At 36.8% G+C, this 16,424-nt stretch overlaps 1 protein-coding gene across 2 annotated transcripts in view; it reads left to right on the top strand.

Annotated features, from left to right (window-relative positions):
• The window catches only part of GMDS (GDP-mannose 4,6-dehydratase), a 641,507-nt gene that overhangs the window by 144,156 nt on the left and 480,927 nt on the right, over window positions 1-16,424 (top strand). For both annotated transcript variants that reach the window (XM_078055620.1, XM_036106055.2), the window contains exon 2: window positions 13,136-13,180. In XM_078055620.1, coding sequence (XP_077911746.1) covers window positions 13,136-13,180 — 45 coding nt within the window. The remainder of the gene's footprint in view (window positions 1-13,135; window positions 13,181-16,424) is intronic.

Raw genomic sequence — 16,424 nt, 5'->3', positions numbered from 1 at the left:
TTGTCTGTAATGGGGGATAATTAGAGTAAATACTTTAGAGAGTTGTTGTGGGAATTACATAAGTTAATAAATGTAAACTGCTGAAAACACAACCTATCACTATACTGTCCAAAATTGTAGCCATAAGCCATCTGTGGCTATTGAACAATTAAGGTGTGGATAACAGGACTGAGGAAATGAATTTTTAAAACGGAAGCAATCTAAAACATATTTCTATTAAACACAACTCTCTTGTTTTGGTAGGATTACATTTCAGTTTAACTGGTGTATTTCTCACTTAAAACACATCACCGATTTTGTTGTTGTCAACTATTTTTTCACTCAGAATGATTTTTTTCCTGTGCTCTATCTAACATTGTAGTGCATTTATTGGAGTATTTTATGCAGACAACAGGACTTACAGGGATACATGTACCTCATCATTGGTAATTAAATTGAAATGTTTATAATTTTTAACTAAAATAAAATTTTTTTCCAGTTAAATTAAGTATAGGCCAATTTTAGAATTCAAAGGCACATTATTGCCACAGAATTGAATGCAGACACAGAAACTAGTACTATGATCAGAGCAATGAAGACATAAAGAGACTGGAAATTCCGTGATTAATTTGCAATATGCTCTGCTGGAGCAAAACAGAAAAACTGTTTGTTGTGTAAAAAAATTTAAAGAAAATAAGGTGGGTAATATAAAGAGATATTTAAAATAAATCCATAGAAGATTTGAAGTTTCCTCTCAAAGATCAAAAAAGAATTAATGTTGTCTGAAATCTGAATTAAATATCCAATACATTTAAAATTTTAACAGGCTGTAAACTTGTCACTTTGGATGCTTATAAAATGGCTGGGTTAATTCACAAAAAAGGAAACCAATTTTAGATGGAGAGATGACAAAATAAATTATTATGGAAGTTTTATTAGAAAATTATGAGAAAAGACAAAAAACATATATAAAACTTTAATGATATTTAATTAAATCACCAGTTGCCTATAGAGTACAAGGTCTTTCTAATAGTATGAAAGATCAATTGATTTGAAATTTGAAAAATTTCAAGTGCTTTTATCTTTAGACAAGTTGTATGATATATGAGTTACTGCCTAGTTACTACTTTAGATATCCTTTTTCTCAAAGGACTTAAAAATTTACAAAGAAATGATGTAAATTTGTGGTGAGAAATACCAAATTTGTAGCATAGATACATAGATATTTTTGAGTGTTCTGTATATCAAAGATGAATTTCAGACGGGTATGAAAAAATTTTAATTTCTATCACAATAGTTAGGACTCCAGCTATGGTAGGTGAAATATTTGCATTTATTAGAATTTTAAAATAAAAGACTGATGTTTCTTTTATTGCTTCATTCCCCTATATTCTGAAGCAGACTTAAAAGGTGTCCTACCATAGTTAAAATTTTTCAGTCTATACATTCAAATGTATGAATCATTGCCAGTTTTATAGACCTGTTGAAGGAAGTAGAAGACAATGAAGGCAGTGATCTTGTGCTTTTTGCAAGCACTTGTCGTGGAATCATGGATGAGTTTTACAAAGATTTCTATAATATTTACTCCAATATAAGTTTTTTTTTTCTTTCTTGAAACAAAAGGGATGCTTGCCAAATATTCAGTAATTATAAAGAAAACATAGTGTGATTTATGTTTTCTCAGTCTTATCACACTGCTTATAAATGAGCTAAATTTGAAGCTCTAAGGAGAGGAAAAGTTTATTTGTGACCTAGCTAGGGAGGTGTGAGAATTCACTTATACTTAAGCCAATAATAATGACTTTATACATGTATTAACATGAATCAATATGAAGCAGGTTTTAATTTTTAATAGCATTACGTAAACTGGCTATAAAAACTAGGAAAAAAATTTGAAGAACACTAGTAGAGTTGCTTTCCAGTGTATGCAAATACTCATTTGGATTCACTATTAATACTTGACGTAAGAGTGAGTTAACTTGAACATATATGGATTTTAACCTGATAACTTTTTGCTCCAAAGTCAAATCAGTTTTTCTTGAGGAAAAAAAAAAAAAAAAAGTGAACCAGTTGTGCCAATGTATATGATGAATATATTTTATTTTATTTTTTAAAAGATTTGTTTATTTATTTGAGAGAGAGAGAATGTGAGCAGGGAGAGGGGCAGAGGAAGAGGGAGAGGGAGAGAGAGTCCTCAAGCAGACTTCCCACTGAGCGAGGAGCCCAATCTGGGGCTTGATCCCAGGACCCCGAGAGATCATGACCTGAGCTGAAATCAGGAGTCAGATGCTCACCTGAGCCATCCAGGTGCCCCTATGTATGTAATGAATATTAAAGGGAAATGATTTTTTTTTTTTTTTTGGTATTCAGTTCTTGGAAGCCTTTTAAGTATATTTGATACAACCTAGATATGTAAATCTCCTTTTTTAGTTATCAATTTTATGAAATCTAAATACAGATCAAATGCTTCTGAAGAAAATTTAGGTCTGAATTGAGATGTGTTGTAAGTGTAAAATAACAGATTTTGAAGACTCTAATACAAAAAAAAATGTGCAACATCTCATAATTTTTATTAACATATTGATATAACATTTTGGATAATTCGGTTAAATAAATTTATTAAAATTAACTTTTGCCTATTTCTTTTTAACTTTTTAAAACTTGGCTACTAAAATATTTAAAATTACACATATGGCTCAAATACATTTCTATTGGCACTGGCTTAACACATCATAGGTGTACAGTGAATGAATGTTAACATTAATATGATCACTAATATGATGATGATGTATTGATTCCTTGTCCTCTCACTAGATTATAAATTCCTTAAGAGTAGGAAATACATCTTATCCTTATTTTTATTTGCCATATCACATTTTGTAGTCCTTTATATTTTAGAGGTTATCAGTGGATTGATTGTCCCAGGATCTGCTTTTAACATTCCAAGTGCAGAGCTGTGTTGTTGTTGTTGTTGTTGTTTTTAATCCTCAGGATAATGGCATAGATATCCCTTTGAGTCTGTGCACATATGTGCATGTACACACACACACACACACACACACACACGAGCATTTTGTTTAGTGTACTAGAAGGGGGGGTTATTTAAGCATTCATAATAGTGGATTATGCAAAAGTAATTGGTACTTATTTTAAAAATTATTTTTCAGTAAACTTTGAGTTTTTATATATATGTTTTTTAGGTAATTGAAAAGTTTTTTTTTTTTTTTTTTTTTAAAGATTTTATTTATTTATTTGAGACAGAGAGAATGAGAGAGAGAGAGCACATGAGAGGGGGGAGGGTCAGAGGGAGAAGCAGGCTCCTTGCTGAGCAGGGAGCCCGATGCGGGACTCGATCCAGGGACTCCAGGATCATGACCTGAGCCGAAGGCAGTCGCTTAACCAACTGAGCCACCCAGGTGCCCAGGTAATTGAAAAGTTTTAAAAACTGTGGCACTGGCATCTTGTTTTAGTTGAAACACTTTTGTTTTGATTGAAGGAGAATTATTATGGAAATAATACTACAGTTAGGATTAGATAAATTGGTTTCATACACTGCCAAGTTCTCTAACTAGCTCTATGACCTTGAACAAGGGATTTAAGCTTTCTGAACTTCAGTTTTCTAATCTGGAAAAATGGGGATAATATCAGTTACCTCACCAGGATGTTGTGAGAGATAAAAATGGGAAAAATATCTTAGAGTACATAGCAACCATAGGAATTATAGACATGTAGACTATTATTATTTTGATCAAATAGTAATATATATTTTGAAGAAAATAAGGTTGAGTTAACCATATCTATTAAAATGTGATAGCTTATGTGAATTTTAAGCATAGTGCTGTGGTATATAAAAAATGCTCTCAGTTTTTCCAAATGTATGACCTAAATCTACAAAATGTAGTCAAATATCCCAAATAAGTCATAAATATTAGTAGAGAGACTAGCTGGGAATGAAAGCAGTAGTTAGATATTTCAGTATTATAAGATTAGATTAAAAGGTACCTATGATCAGGTTAGACTGAACTAGAGACACCTGGTTTTCAGTCTAGACTCTGGAAAAATTGGGAATTTAGACTTTGGTGCTGCTATGACTAAGATGGGGAGTTGTATCCAATCCCTGTTAGGGCGGACATTATTTTCATTTGGAGAATCTCTACCCCTCCTCATCCTCGCCCCTGTGTGCCCTTACAAAACTCCGGTCTTCAGTGGAGTGCGATCTTGATAGTTTTTTGTCCTATAAGTCAAGATTTTTAAAACTGTAGGGTTGAATAAGAGCTAAGCTCCTTTGCTGTGGTGAGAGAAAACACAATGACAAGAAGTTCGAATTGTCATCTAAGTATCTCACAAATAACTCCTTTTACCCCCTCTGTTTCTATGTTAGGGCTGAGCTATCTAGAAACATACCTGGATTGTGTGGCCTAAAAAGCAGTGACACTGGAAAGAGAGTTGCTAGTATGATGGAGACACCTATTTTTAAATATGTGATTTCCCCCCACTCCAAAATGGTTTTTGAAAACTTCTCTGAGTGGTAAAACCCAAATGTACAATATAACACAGTAAGTAACTGGAGAGATTTCCTAGCCCACAAACTGAGTTTTATCAGTTGAACCTACCCACGGACAGGACACTCCAGGGGAATCAACATTGTTTGCGTTAGGGCCTCTGTGATGTACAGTCATTCCTACAACACTTTGTTCTCTGGCTCTAAAAGTTAGTTAGCTTTATTAGTTTTATGATAAGCAGCTTTCTGGGTAGATGCTTACAAATTTCTCCATTTGCACTTGTGCATATATGTTTGAGTTTTATCTGTTTCAGTGATTTCAAGTTATGTAAATCACTGTTCTTACTTTGTTTCATTCTTCAGTGATGTACAGTGTCTCCAGGGTGATGGATATTCCACATTGCAGAGCAGATTTGAAATGCATCAGGGAGTCTGTAAGTGACATTTCTGTCATAGTATGCACATATTTTAGAAACAATCTTAACTGGATTGTACCAATTACTTATCCCTGAGAGAAACTGGGTTAAAAGAACATTTGTAATAGTTAAACTCTGTTTGTTACCAACAGTGACATTTTAGTGGCAACCTGTTAAATGAATGTGGATGGGAAAAGATAGAGTCATCAATATATGTGTATTCTTTTGTTATTTATGACCTTTTTAAAGGTGTAAACAAAAGGACATTTGTTTTGTCTTCCTCCCTTAGCCAGGACACAAGTTATAAAAGAAATGTACAAGGAAGAGTTAATAAATCAGGTAAATACTAAAATTTCATAATTCTTCTCTTTTCAGTACAAAGGTTTTTTTTTTTCCTTCTAAATTTGAAGTTTTTCATTAAACATGGCCTTGAACACTGGACAAAGTGTAGCACTGTTTCAGTTTTGCGTACCTGTAAAAAATCATTTCCTGCATAAATCACTTGGATGAATAGAACTACGTAAGCATATACTTTGCAAAGAAACAGCCTTTAATTGTATGGACTATCACTTTGAGAGATAATGAGAAAGGGAAAAGGAAAGAGAGAAGAACTCTATTTTCAAAATTTGTATATATATGTATTTACCACAAAGTAATTATTATTTAAGCATGAAGTTTACTGGTAATTTATTATTAACTTCCCTACAGATCTATACAAGTCTTTATCAATGTGTCTGGAACCCTGAGTTATAAAAACTTTGAGGTAGTATATTGTTCTAAACTTGAAAGGAGTTATTCACACCAGCACTGAACTAGCCAGTTAGGCAGATATTTAAAAGGATTTTGACAGGGATATGTTTCTTGTATTTCCTCTGTTTTTTTCCACCTTGATTTCATGCTCAAGTGCGGTGATTTATTTCTCCAGGGCACTGTGCCATCCAGTATAGAAGAGGTCAATATGGTAGTATTTCATAGCTTTTCTTTTATCTACACAGCCTTGCCACCCTCTGTCCATGACTCATGCATCTACTGGTGTTCCTGATAGCAGAACATTTTGATTAGCTGGACAGGTTACCTGGTTACTATTCTCAATCTGTCCACGTGTGGGTTTGCTGATGTGTATGAAATGTGGAGGTCTGAGCCAGTGCTGGAGCATAATCCTATCTAGGCCAGGAAATGCCTGGCTTCCCAGATACTCCTCAGAGCAATAGGGCAGGGACTAAATCTCTTATTTCCTTCCTGTCCTTTATTCCATAACACCTATGGCCCAAGTGGATGTTTGATATTCACTAATCTGGGACACTTTGTATTGTTAATGAATTCTACAGAGACCAAACTTTATGTTAAAACATTGGTAGGCCCATCATTACAGAATGATTGATCCTATTAGTAAAGCAAATTGTCATATAAATAATTCGTTACAAATATATATACATAAATTGTGTGTGTGTGTGTGTGTGTGTGTGTGTGTGTGTGTGTGTGTGTGTATTTCAAATCCTTGCTCTGTTTACCATACCAACATCTTGGGCAGATTACTTGGTCTCAGTTCACGTCAGTTTGCTCATTTGTAAAATGGAGATAATAGTGTCTACTACACAGGGTTATTATGAAGATTTACAGTTAATGAATGTGAAGCATTTAGTACATGCCTGGTATACCGTAAGTGCTATATATATGCTTATTATTGTTATTAATACTATTATCATTTGTAGTAATAGTAGGTCAGATGAAGACTTTTTTTTTTTTTTTTTTAATCTCAGAAGGATAAAAGCTTCAGCCTGAGTGAAGAATGGGAGAGCGGGAGAGATAAAAACACAGACGTTCAAACTAAAGGACCTTACACGTTAAAAAAAGGAAAGCAAATCAGTGTGATACAGTATTCTTTGGGCATACTTATATTCATGAAGAAGTGAAAGGTTAGCTCACCCTTGATGTGTCTATGTAGTATGTACGCCCAGCACACTTGTAGGCTGTTAATAAATGCCTTTGGATTTCCTTTTGAGGCTTTTTAAGCATTTCTGGGGCTGTGTTGGAGTTATGTGTGTGTGTTGCCTTTCTAATTACATAATTAAAAATTGTCTCTCTATACCTTACTAATAACTGTTTCCTTTCTACCCCCTTATGTTAGCCCTTTAATCCTGTTTTCCTTAAAGCATTTGTCTAATTACAGAAATTTATTTTACTGTGTTGAGATTAACAATATTACAAATGCTGGGTTGTGCAAATGTAGCTCGAATTCAAATTTTGGTGTTTGCATTCTTCCTTGCTCATTAAACTAAGAGTGTACAATAATCATTTGCAATTTGAAAGGAACATGTATTTTAAACCAACTAATTATGGGAGTTCTGCCACTGAAAATCTGCTAAACTGTTTCAAAATATTTTTTGAGTAGCTTATATTAGAGAGAAAAATTATTCAGTTTTATTTATGTTCTAGATACTTACAAGAACAAACCAATTGGCAAAATACAGCCTACTAGAAAAATGGACAAAAAATAGAAAAGATAAAAATAAATAATTCCTAGAAGAAATAGTATATATGATCACAAACAAAAAACTCTCCAGTCTTAATACTAGCCACAAAATGAAAAAAAAAAAAACACATCATTTTTTAACCTGTAAAATTGGAAAAAAAATGTTTTTTAAAATTAACCTTTTAGGTCATTGTTTCTCTCTGATATTTTTTCATAAGTAAATCTTTTAAAAAAAATTTACCATGGACACAAAACTCAACATTATAATCATATGTAGGATGACTGGAAGTATCTGGCTTCTTTTTAAATATTTCTTTCAACCTTCCAGCTCATGATGATTTACTGGAAAGTCTTATGTTTGGGTGCGCCTGGGTGGCTCAGTCGTTAAGCGTCTGCCTTCGGCTCGGGTCATGATCCCAGGGTCCTGGGATCGAACCCTGCATCGGGCTCCCTGCTCGGCGGGAAGCCTGCTTCTCCCTCTCCCACTCCTCCTGCTTGTGTTCCCTCTGTCGTTGTGTTTCTCTCTGTCAAATAAATAAATGAAATCTTAAAAAAAAAAAAAAAAAAGAAAGTCTTATGTTTGGTGACAGAGCCCCTGTCACTTCTCGATGTATGTGTATGAGGCATATATGCAATGGCTTCCACCTGTTTGAAGGGCTTGTTCCCTGGCAAATAGAGGGAAGGGGTGGTTACAGAAAGAATATCTTAGCTGCTGGGCACAATTAATTCTTTATTATTCAGAGTTTCTTGATAACATTTCTGGATTACAGTGCTCCTCTCTACCAGGAAGTAAATCAAAGTAAGTGAAAGTCTGTTTTTCCGTGAGAGCAGCTTTTATGGGGAAATAATTGTTAACTTTAAAAGACTACAGGAATTGGAAATTATTTATGTTTTAAATATTGATGATATCTTGGTTTCCTGTCTACCACTTGGTCAGCTAGTTTTCACTCCACTGATAATTGTTGGCTGTATTCTTGTTCTTCACTTGGTATAATGCATTAGTGTGTCAACTGTAGACATTAGTCCAGTCTCTTCATCTTGGATTTTTTTTTTGCAGTATTTTATAGTGAAAAATTCTGAGGTCTGGGAGTCTGAAGACTTTTTTTGAGGGGGAGAGCAGATTCTGCTACTTCCAAACTGTGTGACTGTACACTAAACATTTAACTGTTTTGAATCTCAATTTCCTGATCTGTAAAATGAGAGGGTTGGATTAATTAATCCCTATGGTCTTTTGAATTCTGTGAGTTTAAAAAAGATTTTATGTAGTGTTTTGTGTTACAAACATGAGCCAGGTGAAAATACTTTTCAAATATATTCTGCTTCTGTATTCTTCACACTACATTGCCAGTCTTCCCATTGGAAGTTTTCATTCTAATTCAAAACTGCATTCTCTGTTAGTCATTGAGGTGTTTGCATTTCTCTCATGGGGAGGTACAGATTACTTTGATACTGTAATTGCTATTAGGTGAAAAGATGCTTATTTTAGAGTAATTAGAATTCGTAGAGTTATAGAACATAAAGGGCAGTGTAAATTGGTGCTTTCTCTCCTTACAGGAGGGACATTCTATTTCCTGATGCTTGAGATGATCTAAACAAAGAAACTCATTTATTAGTGGCATGATTTCTTTAGCCCAATACTACTTATCTTATACGGTGTTCAAAGAAGCTGCCAAATGGTGCTTAGGCAGAAACACACAGTATAATTTAGCATGCATTTCAGAGGAGCCGGGTTCTCAAATTGCATATAAGAAAGTGTCCTTTTCATTTGTCCTTCTGGGCTGTAAGTGCATCCATGTTTGAAGGGAGAAGAGAAATGCTAGTCTCCTCTGCAGGAAGGTAGACTGCCTGGCACATACGTATTTGGATGTGGGATAGAGGATCAGTCAGTGCTTAATATAGCCTTCTGTGGTCATCAGGAGAGGGGTAAACTTTCTGTACTTCCTTCAGCTTTTTATAGATGTGTAATTTTAAGTAATTTTAATACTATAGTCAAGATATGATTGAACTAATTTTTGGAATTATTCTTTATTTTTATGGGTGTTGATCTAGAACATTTCTGAGTATTCCATGGAAGGTGAAAAATAGAGATACCCAAATATAGGGACTGTAGGCATCGGCATACCTAAATTTGGCACTTTTGGTCCTTGGGTAGTGCCCTCCTTGGCTCTAGAGCCCCCAAATAATACATCCACAGTCAGTCCAAGTCTACCTTCAGACAATACTGTACTGCTTCCTGAGTAGGGCCCAAACACGACCTGAGGAATCTCAGGTGCTGTGTACTGTCTCCTTCCTCTGAGCTCTGGAGTGTTCTAAAATTACATGATGTCACTTAATTAAAACTAGAAGCACTGATTAATCCACAAAACACTCCGTAATGGGAAATGACTAAGTCAATTTGGTTTAAAAATGAAATCTGTTATGGTCTTTTATTATTTTGTTGGGTTTTGACATGTTTTGGTAGGTCCCAGGTGGAGAAGAGTGAGGAAGGAGGTTGTTTTCTAGGTCAGAATAATGTGCAACTTGGATTCCAGTTCTGGCTTTGCCCCTGTAGTGTGATACTATGCAAATTGGCGCCTGTCATGTGCCTTGTTGACCTCAGATGCCAGGGGCTCCTTGTCTTCTGGGCCGAGTTCTTGCAAGAATAAGATAGAAAATGTTACAGCCATGGTGATTCCTTAAATCTGCACAGCATTTAATATGAAATGGATACCCTTAATAACCATGTACAAGATTAAATTGAAGAGTCACAATTGGGACATTATCTCCTCAGTTAAAAGTTTTCTGTAACAAGGATTGAACCCAGGCTGGAATTTGTACCAGATTAATTGTGTTCATAGCAAATGAGTTGGAAATTTAAGTTCATTTAGTTCCTTGTTTTCCGAGGAATTAGGTATCAGAATTTTTAATGTCAGTTGTAGGTTCTCAGTTGCCATGACATTTCAGTTATTAGTCTGATTGAAGCTTTCTCCAACAACCCTGTTCTTCTAGAGGAGGCAGAAACAATGATCTTGTTGGCTTGGCTGACGCCTGTCTGCTTAGATACTGTGTCTCCCTGTGGGGTCCACTCAGGGGCTCAGGGAGAGGACAAGGGGAGGCCAGCTGGGCTCCCTAGGCCAGAGACCAGGAGCCTTCGCTCTGCTCCATTTCCCACTCATTGTGCAGCTCAGGCCCTATCACTTGAGAGACCTGGCAAGGAAGTCAGGAGGAAGTGAGTGCCCTGCTGGTTCAGAATGTTCCAGTGCGGTTGGAAAGTTTGAGAAGGGCCCTGGGTGAGAAGAACAAGACCTTATTGACAGGGTTCAGGCCTGGTCAGGTCTGTTTCACATCAGCTTTCTGAATAATCACAGCTTTCCCTGCCCCCATGGATCTCTAGCACTTTCACCTCTGCCTTTTTTTTTTTTTTTTTTTTAAACATTGTGTGCAGCCATGGTAGAACATAAAGCATTTTAACTTTTTATTCCAAGAGAAATTATGAAACATGAAAAGTATGGTGTTGCCTGCTTCAAAATGACAACACTAATACCAACAATAAAACAAAACTTGATACATTCTAGGGCTTTCCAAACTACTGTAAAATTATTCTTCTGATTGTAAATACTTTTTCTATTAAGCTGCTTTCTCACTGATTGATTTATAAGACTACCCATTATTCTCACATTTCCGATGGTCATGTAGGCTGACCTGCCCTGTCCTAGTCTGAATTGCTCAGCCCTCTTATCTGATTTAGTTTGCATGTTGGGTATTTTAAAACCTTGCAATTGTGTGTATATCATAAGATGGAGAGGAAAAGGAATATGCCAAACCATTTCTCTTCTTCTCTACATGAGTCTATAAACCAGAATATTTATGTCAAGAAGTCAGAAGAAAATCTGTTGGAGGTTTTAATGAACCACAAAATGTGTCCCTTGTATACCTTGCCTTGTCATCCTGCCTGAATTTATGTGTGACTTCTGCATTAATGTAGTAAACACTCTCTTGGCAGCCCTGTCATTTTTAGGACCCATAGGGTGTCTCCATTTCCAGCTTTAAGTAACTAGTGACAATAATAAGGCTTGTTTCATTTTTCTTTTTCCTGGAATATCTGGTAGGATCTTTTGAAACTCAGAGGGATATTTTAAACTTTTTCAAACTGAGGAAACCAAAGAAAACCCAAATACTCCCAAATAGTCCCAGCTACTTTTGAATATACAAATTTCCAGTAGTTGGAGCCTCCCATTTTTATGTTTAAGTCTGGATGGGATGGAGGGGACCGACCCGGGCTAAAAACAGGTGGGCAGTTAACAGGATTGATTGCAAAATGTCTACCCGATTCATATTTTGAGCAAGGCTGATAGCTTTTATAGTACCTCTAGAACAGTGATTTCTCACCTTTTGGCCTCTTAATAGTTTTATTAGATGACTCTCATACTTTCTTTCCGTAAAAGTGGCACATGAAATATTTTAGTTTAAATAGCATTCCCCCTTATGTAGAATTTTTTTTTTAAGATTTTATTTATTTATTTGATAGAGAGACATCGAGAGCGGGAACACAAGCAGGCTTGGGAGAGGGAGAAGCAGGCTTCCCACTGAGCAGGGAGCCCGATGTGGGGCTTGATCCCTGGACGCTGGGATCATGACCTGAACTGAAGGCAGACGCTTAACGACTGAGCCACCCAGGCACCTTAGAAATTTTTATGAGAGTTATTAAAAGCCAGTTGAGAATCTGTGTTTAGTCAGATACCTTCATCTTAATGTAGGGAATAACTGCGCGATTTAAGATGCATCCTCCTGGGGCACCTGGGTGGCTCAGTTGGTTAAGCGTCTGCCTTCGGCTCAGGTCATGATTCCGGAGTCCCATGATCGAGTCCCACATCAGGCTCCCTGCTCAGCAGGGAGTCTGCTTCTCTCTCTGCCCTTCACCCTGCTTGTGCTCTCTCTTGCTTTCAAATAAATAAAATATTTGAAAAAAAGATGCATCCTTCCTACTTTACAAAAAATAAATAACCTTCTTTTATTTAAAGTTTATGAGTGTGTGTGTGTTATGCATATATATTCAGTGATAATAATACAAATCTGATCGTGTTTAGCACCCAACCCCCAAAACTTTTTTCAGTGACTTTCCAGAACCCTTGAGTTAGAAGCCAACTCCCACCAGTGCCTAGAAGGTCTTCCCCCACAAAGGCGCTCACCTACCTCCTCTCTGCCATAGTGTCTTTTTTTTAGCAATGTTAATAACGCTCTGGTGTTCCCTGCCTCCTCCTTACACTCACCTGTGTTCTCCCCAAGTCCTCACAGCTCCCATCTCATTTCTTCACCCGCAATTCCTCTTTCACAACCACCCAGAATTAGTCTGATTCCTGTGTTTTGTTCCTGTAGTACCAGGGCCTTCTGCTTTGCTACACATATTTTGCGTATTTCACACAGCTAGTAAGTGGCCAAACCTAACTAAACCCACATCCGTCAAAATGTCATGTTCTCTCTCTTGCCCCATATTATGTCCCTGGATTTTGTTTCTTACCCAGTAAATTAATCAATGATAACACTTTGCCATGCTTCTGTGGTGCTCAAGTGAAATAGTGTCTATGAAAATGCTTAGTGAACAGTGGAAAGAGGAATACTATTCTGTTTTTACCATCATTAGCTGTATTATTTTTATTCTGGTTGCCATGATCCTTAATTTAAGTTCATGTAGCCCCTTCAGTGCATTTCTCAAAGCTCTCAGCCTTGGCTGCCTTCTACGCTAGCCGTGATGGGTCTGACAATTGTCAATTTTCCTTCTCTTCCCAGGATGGTTCATACTTGGCTGAGTTCCTGCTGGAGAAAGGCTACGAGGTGAGTGACTCAGTGAGCAAGCACAGGCTGGTGGAATCACTTGGACACAGTGGCCTCCTGCTTCCTCTGCCGCCGTCCTCCTGTGTGTGTTTTCCACTGAAACTCCGATAACAAATCAAAATCAGGGGAAGAATGTGCCGCTTGGCTTGTAACCATGCCAGCTCATTGTGCTATTTATCTGCTGGTGAGCATTGGTGGCTTCCCCCTGTTCCTTAGTGTTTAACTGCTTTGCACGCTTCCCACATTCTCAGATAAAGCAGCCTGGGTAAGCTAAAAGCTATAACATTATTAGGGTTAATTTATGATGTAATGTGTTACATAAAAAAGTCCCACTCACAGTGAAGTCACTTAATTCGGAAATTGCACAGAGCAATAAAAACTAAGCTGATCTTTGGCAAGCTTGAATGAAACATTTACACTCAGAGGTTTTTTTCATTCTAATAGGCAGCCATATATTTTATGGAAGCTGAAACTTCTGGGTTTGCTGCTGGCGTCATCATCATTGTCGTCTTCTTTTTCTCCTCTTTTGTCCTCTCCTCCAACATTTTCTGCTTTCCTTAAAGGAAATGGGTTTTACATATTAAGTTTGATGTAACTTCATGTGTACATGTTACCTTTTTTAAGAACAGTTTTCTGTATATAAGTTCATGCTGTACAAAAAACAAAAACCTATACAGTGACCCATATGCTCTGGCCTGATTTGGGAGTGTTTACATTAATAAATTTGGATTCTCTGGATTATTCTGTTTGCAGGTGTACTGTTTAAAAAAAAATGTGCACTGTGGGCAGATGGAAAAACAACAGCAAGGAATTTGGCATCTAAACGCCAACAGGATTTGAAGAAAAGGAAATAAATTTTCTTACTATAACTCATAATCTTTTCTGAGAGCCTTGACTTTTAGACTTTAAGAAGTAATAGGAGATATGTTTAGCACCTTCTGTTCCCTTACCTAACCAGCTAGTTTTATATCTTGCAAAAATATGAAAATAAGACAAATTAATTATGAAAGTATACATGTACACTTATGTTCATATACAGATTCCTATAATTGAGTGATACATTCATATTCTGCAGAGCAGAGAATTTTAGAGTAGATCATATATAGTACAGAAGAGTTGGTTTTAGATAAAGACTGATAATTTATTCAGACTACATTAATTTAGTGCTTCAATAAATCTAAAAGGGAAGGATTGGCAGATAAATTACTTTGTTTCAGGTGTTGGCACTGGCTGAGAGGTGTTTGGTAGCTAGAGAGGAGTTAGTGATTTGGCTGTGTATCAAGTGAACCTGGAGAAGGAACTTAGTAAGAACTGATGGGGTTCAGGATGTGCCACCCCAAGATGTGGTACTTTAGCATATTGGATATTTTAAGCTGAAGGAGTTTGAGAAAATAGAAGGAGTTTGAGAAAACGATAGACATTTCTCCTGTTAATCTTTGTTGGTTTAATGTGGAGGAGGAAAATAGTTTTCCTCAACCCTCTTAGGGTCCCCGGCTGGGTCTGAAAATTAAACTGAAAAGCATACAAGTTTATTTAATATAAGTTTTATGTGACTGGGAACCTTTATAAGGAAATGAAGATCCAAAGAAACCGTTAAGGCTAAGTATTTTTATGTTAGGTTCGATGGAGAATTGATGGTCTTGGAGAAATATGACAGGTCAAGGAGTATGAGGTAAGTATGGGAAACTTAACAAGATCTGTTTGTTTGGATTCTTTTTGACATCCCCTTGGCTTCAGAGATAAGGATGTTCCTTTTTTCCAGTTATGGTGGAGGGTACTTCTCACTGGAGCGTTTCATGACTATTTTAAGGGAGAAGAGCAGGGGGAAAGTTAGAGCGACTTCCCTGGTTCTATTGTTTTGTCAAATTCCTTCAGCTTAAAATATTCCATACACCAAGGTGCCATATTTTGGGGTAGCATGTCCTGAACCCCATCATGGTCATTGCAGTTTTGAAGAGTGAGGTGGTATGTCAGAAAGAGTGCTTAAACTGCATGGATGTTGAAATTTACTTCCAAGGAGGACATGGGGGACTAAGACATGAGATGAGGATTGTGGCAACAAGTATCTGCAGCTAGTCCAGAGGAAAACGGAGCAGGTATGGTGGTATGAGGTGGAGTAGTCACTGTGATAATGTGGTAGACTAGTGATAGGGCCTAGGGTTAAGGTCTATATGGTAGACAGTGAATAGTCTCAGTCAACATGATGGTGCTCTTAGTGTTACTGGAAATGGCTAGGAAGAAGGCATGCACAGAGACATTCAAAGCTCCACTTAGGTGGCTTGTTAAGGAACTAGCAGACTTCAGAAGATGGGTAGTAGTGTTCCCAAATGGATGACAGACTTAGAAATAAATGTAATGAGAACCTAGGACTGCCAGGTGAGCTACAGATGTTTTTGTTCCATTGGCATTCGAAATCATAAAAGCGGATTTGATTCTGATAAAGGCAATAGAAGGCCCACTTGGCAAATCACAGTTAATGGGAGAAATGAATCATTGAAACAATGATTGGCAAGAGAAGAGAGGTTTAGGAGTGAGATCCATAAATTGATAGAAGGAGATAATATAGACAATACAGGAGGAAGGTATAGAACTACAAAGCATAATCAGAAATAATTCCTTCTCATAGTCCAGAGGAAGTATGAGCTTTGTAGGAATAGGGGAGTGAAAAGGTGTTTATCCATATTGTATTCAATTTTAATAGGCTGCTGTCTTCCATTTTAAGAGATGGCTGTAATTGGAGGATAAGCTATTAAGGGAAATATAATGGTGGCACAGACTTCATCTTTTTTGAGCTTGGGTTGAAGTAAATTTTTTGAAGAGGCTATATTGGAAATTTTCCAGAATTATCAGCCAGCAGTCCCTGGTTGCTCAAGACCATGAGGAAGATAATAGGGTTAGTAAATTGCATTCAGTAGGGTAAGAGGAGACACCTGTCTGTACCTGAATCCAGAGGGTCAACATCAGCAACTCAGCAGGTTCTCAACCTGCAGTGTGCATCAGAGCCACCCAGAGGCCCCATAAAGGTGAGGATGGCTGGTTCTGGGGTCTGGGAATCAGCCTTTCTAATAAGCCCCCAGTTGTTGCTGATGCCACTCTCCTGGATCTTACAGTTTGAGAGCCAGTACAACTATAGGTTCAAATGAGATCATTTAATCATAAGGTGAAGATGAACAGAATTTTTTAAGGTACCTTAATTGGTGGGGTTTTCCTTCTCTGAGCTCTTACACTATTTTGGATTTAGTCT

The sequence above is a fragment of the Halichoerus grypus genome, chromosome 9, assembly GCF_964656455.1.
Source record: "Halichoerus grypus chromosome 9, mHalGry1.hap1.1, whole genome shotgun sequence".
Lineage (NCBI taxonomy): Eukaryota > Metazoa > Chordata > Mammalia > Carnivora > Phocidae > Halichoerus > Halichoerus grypus.
Note: the sequence above shows the minus strand (reverse complement) of the source record. Positions and strands in the feature narration are given on the sequence as shown.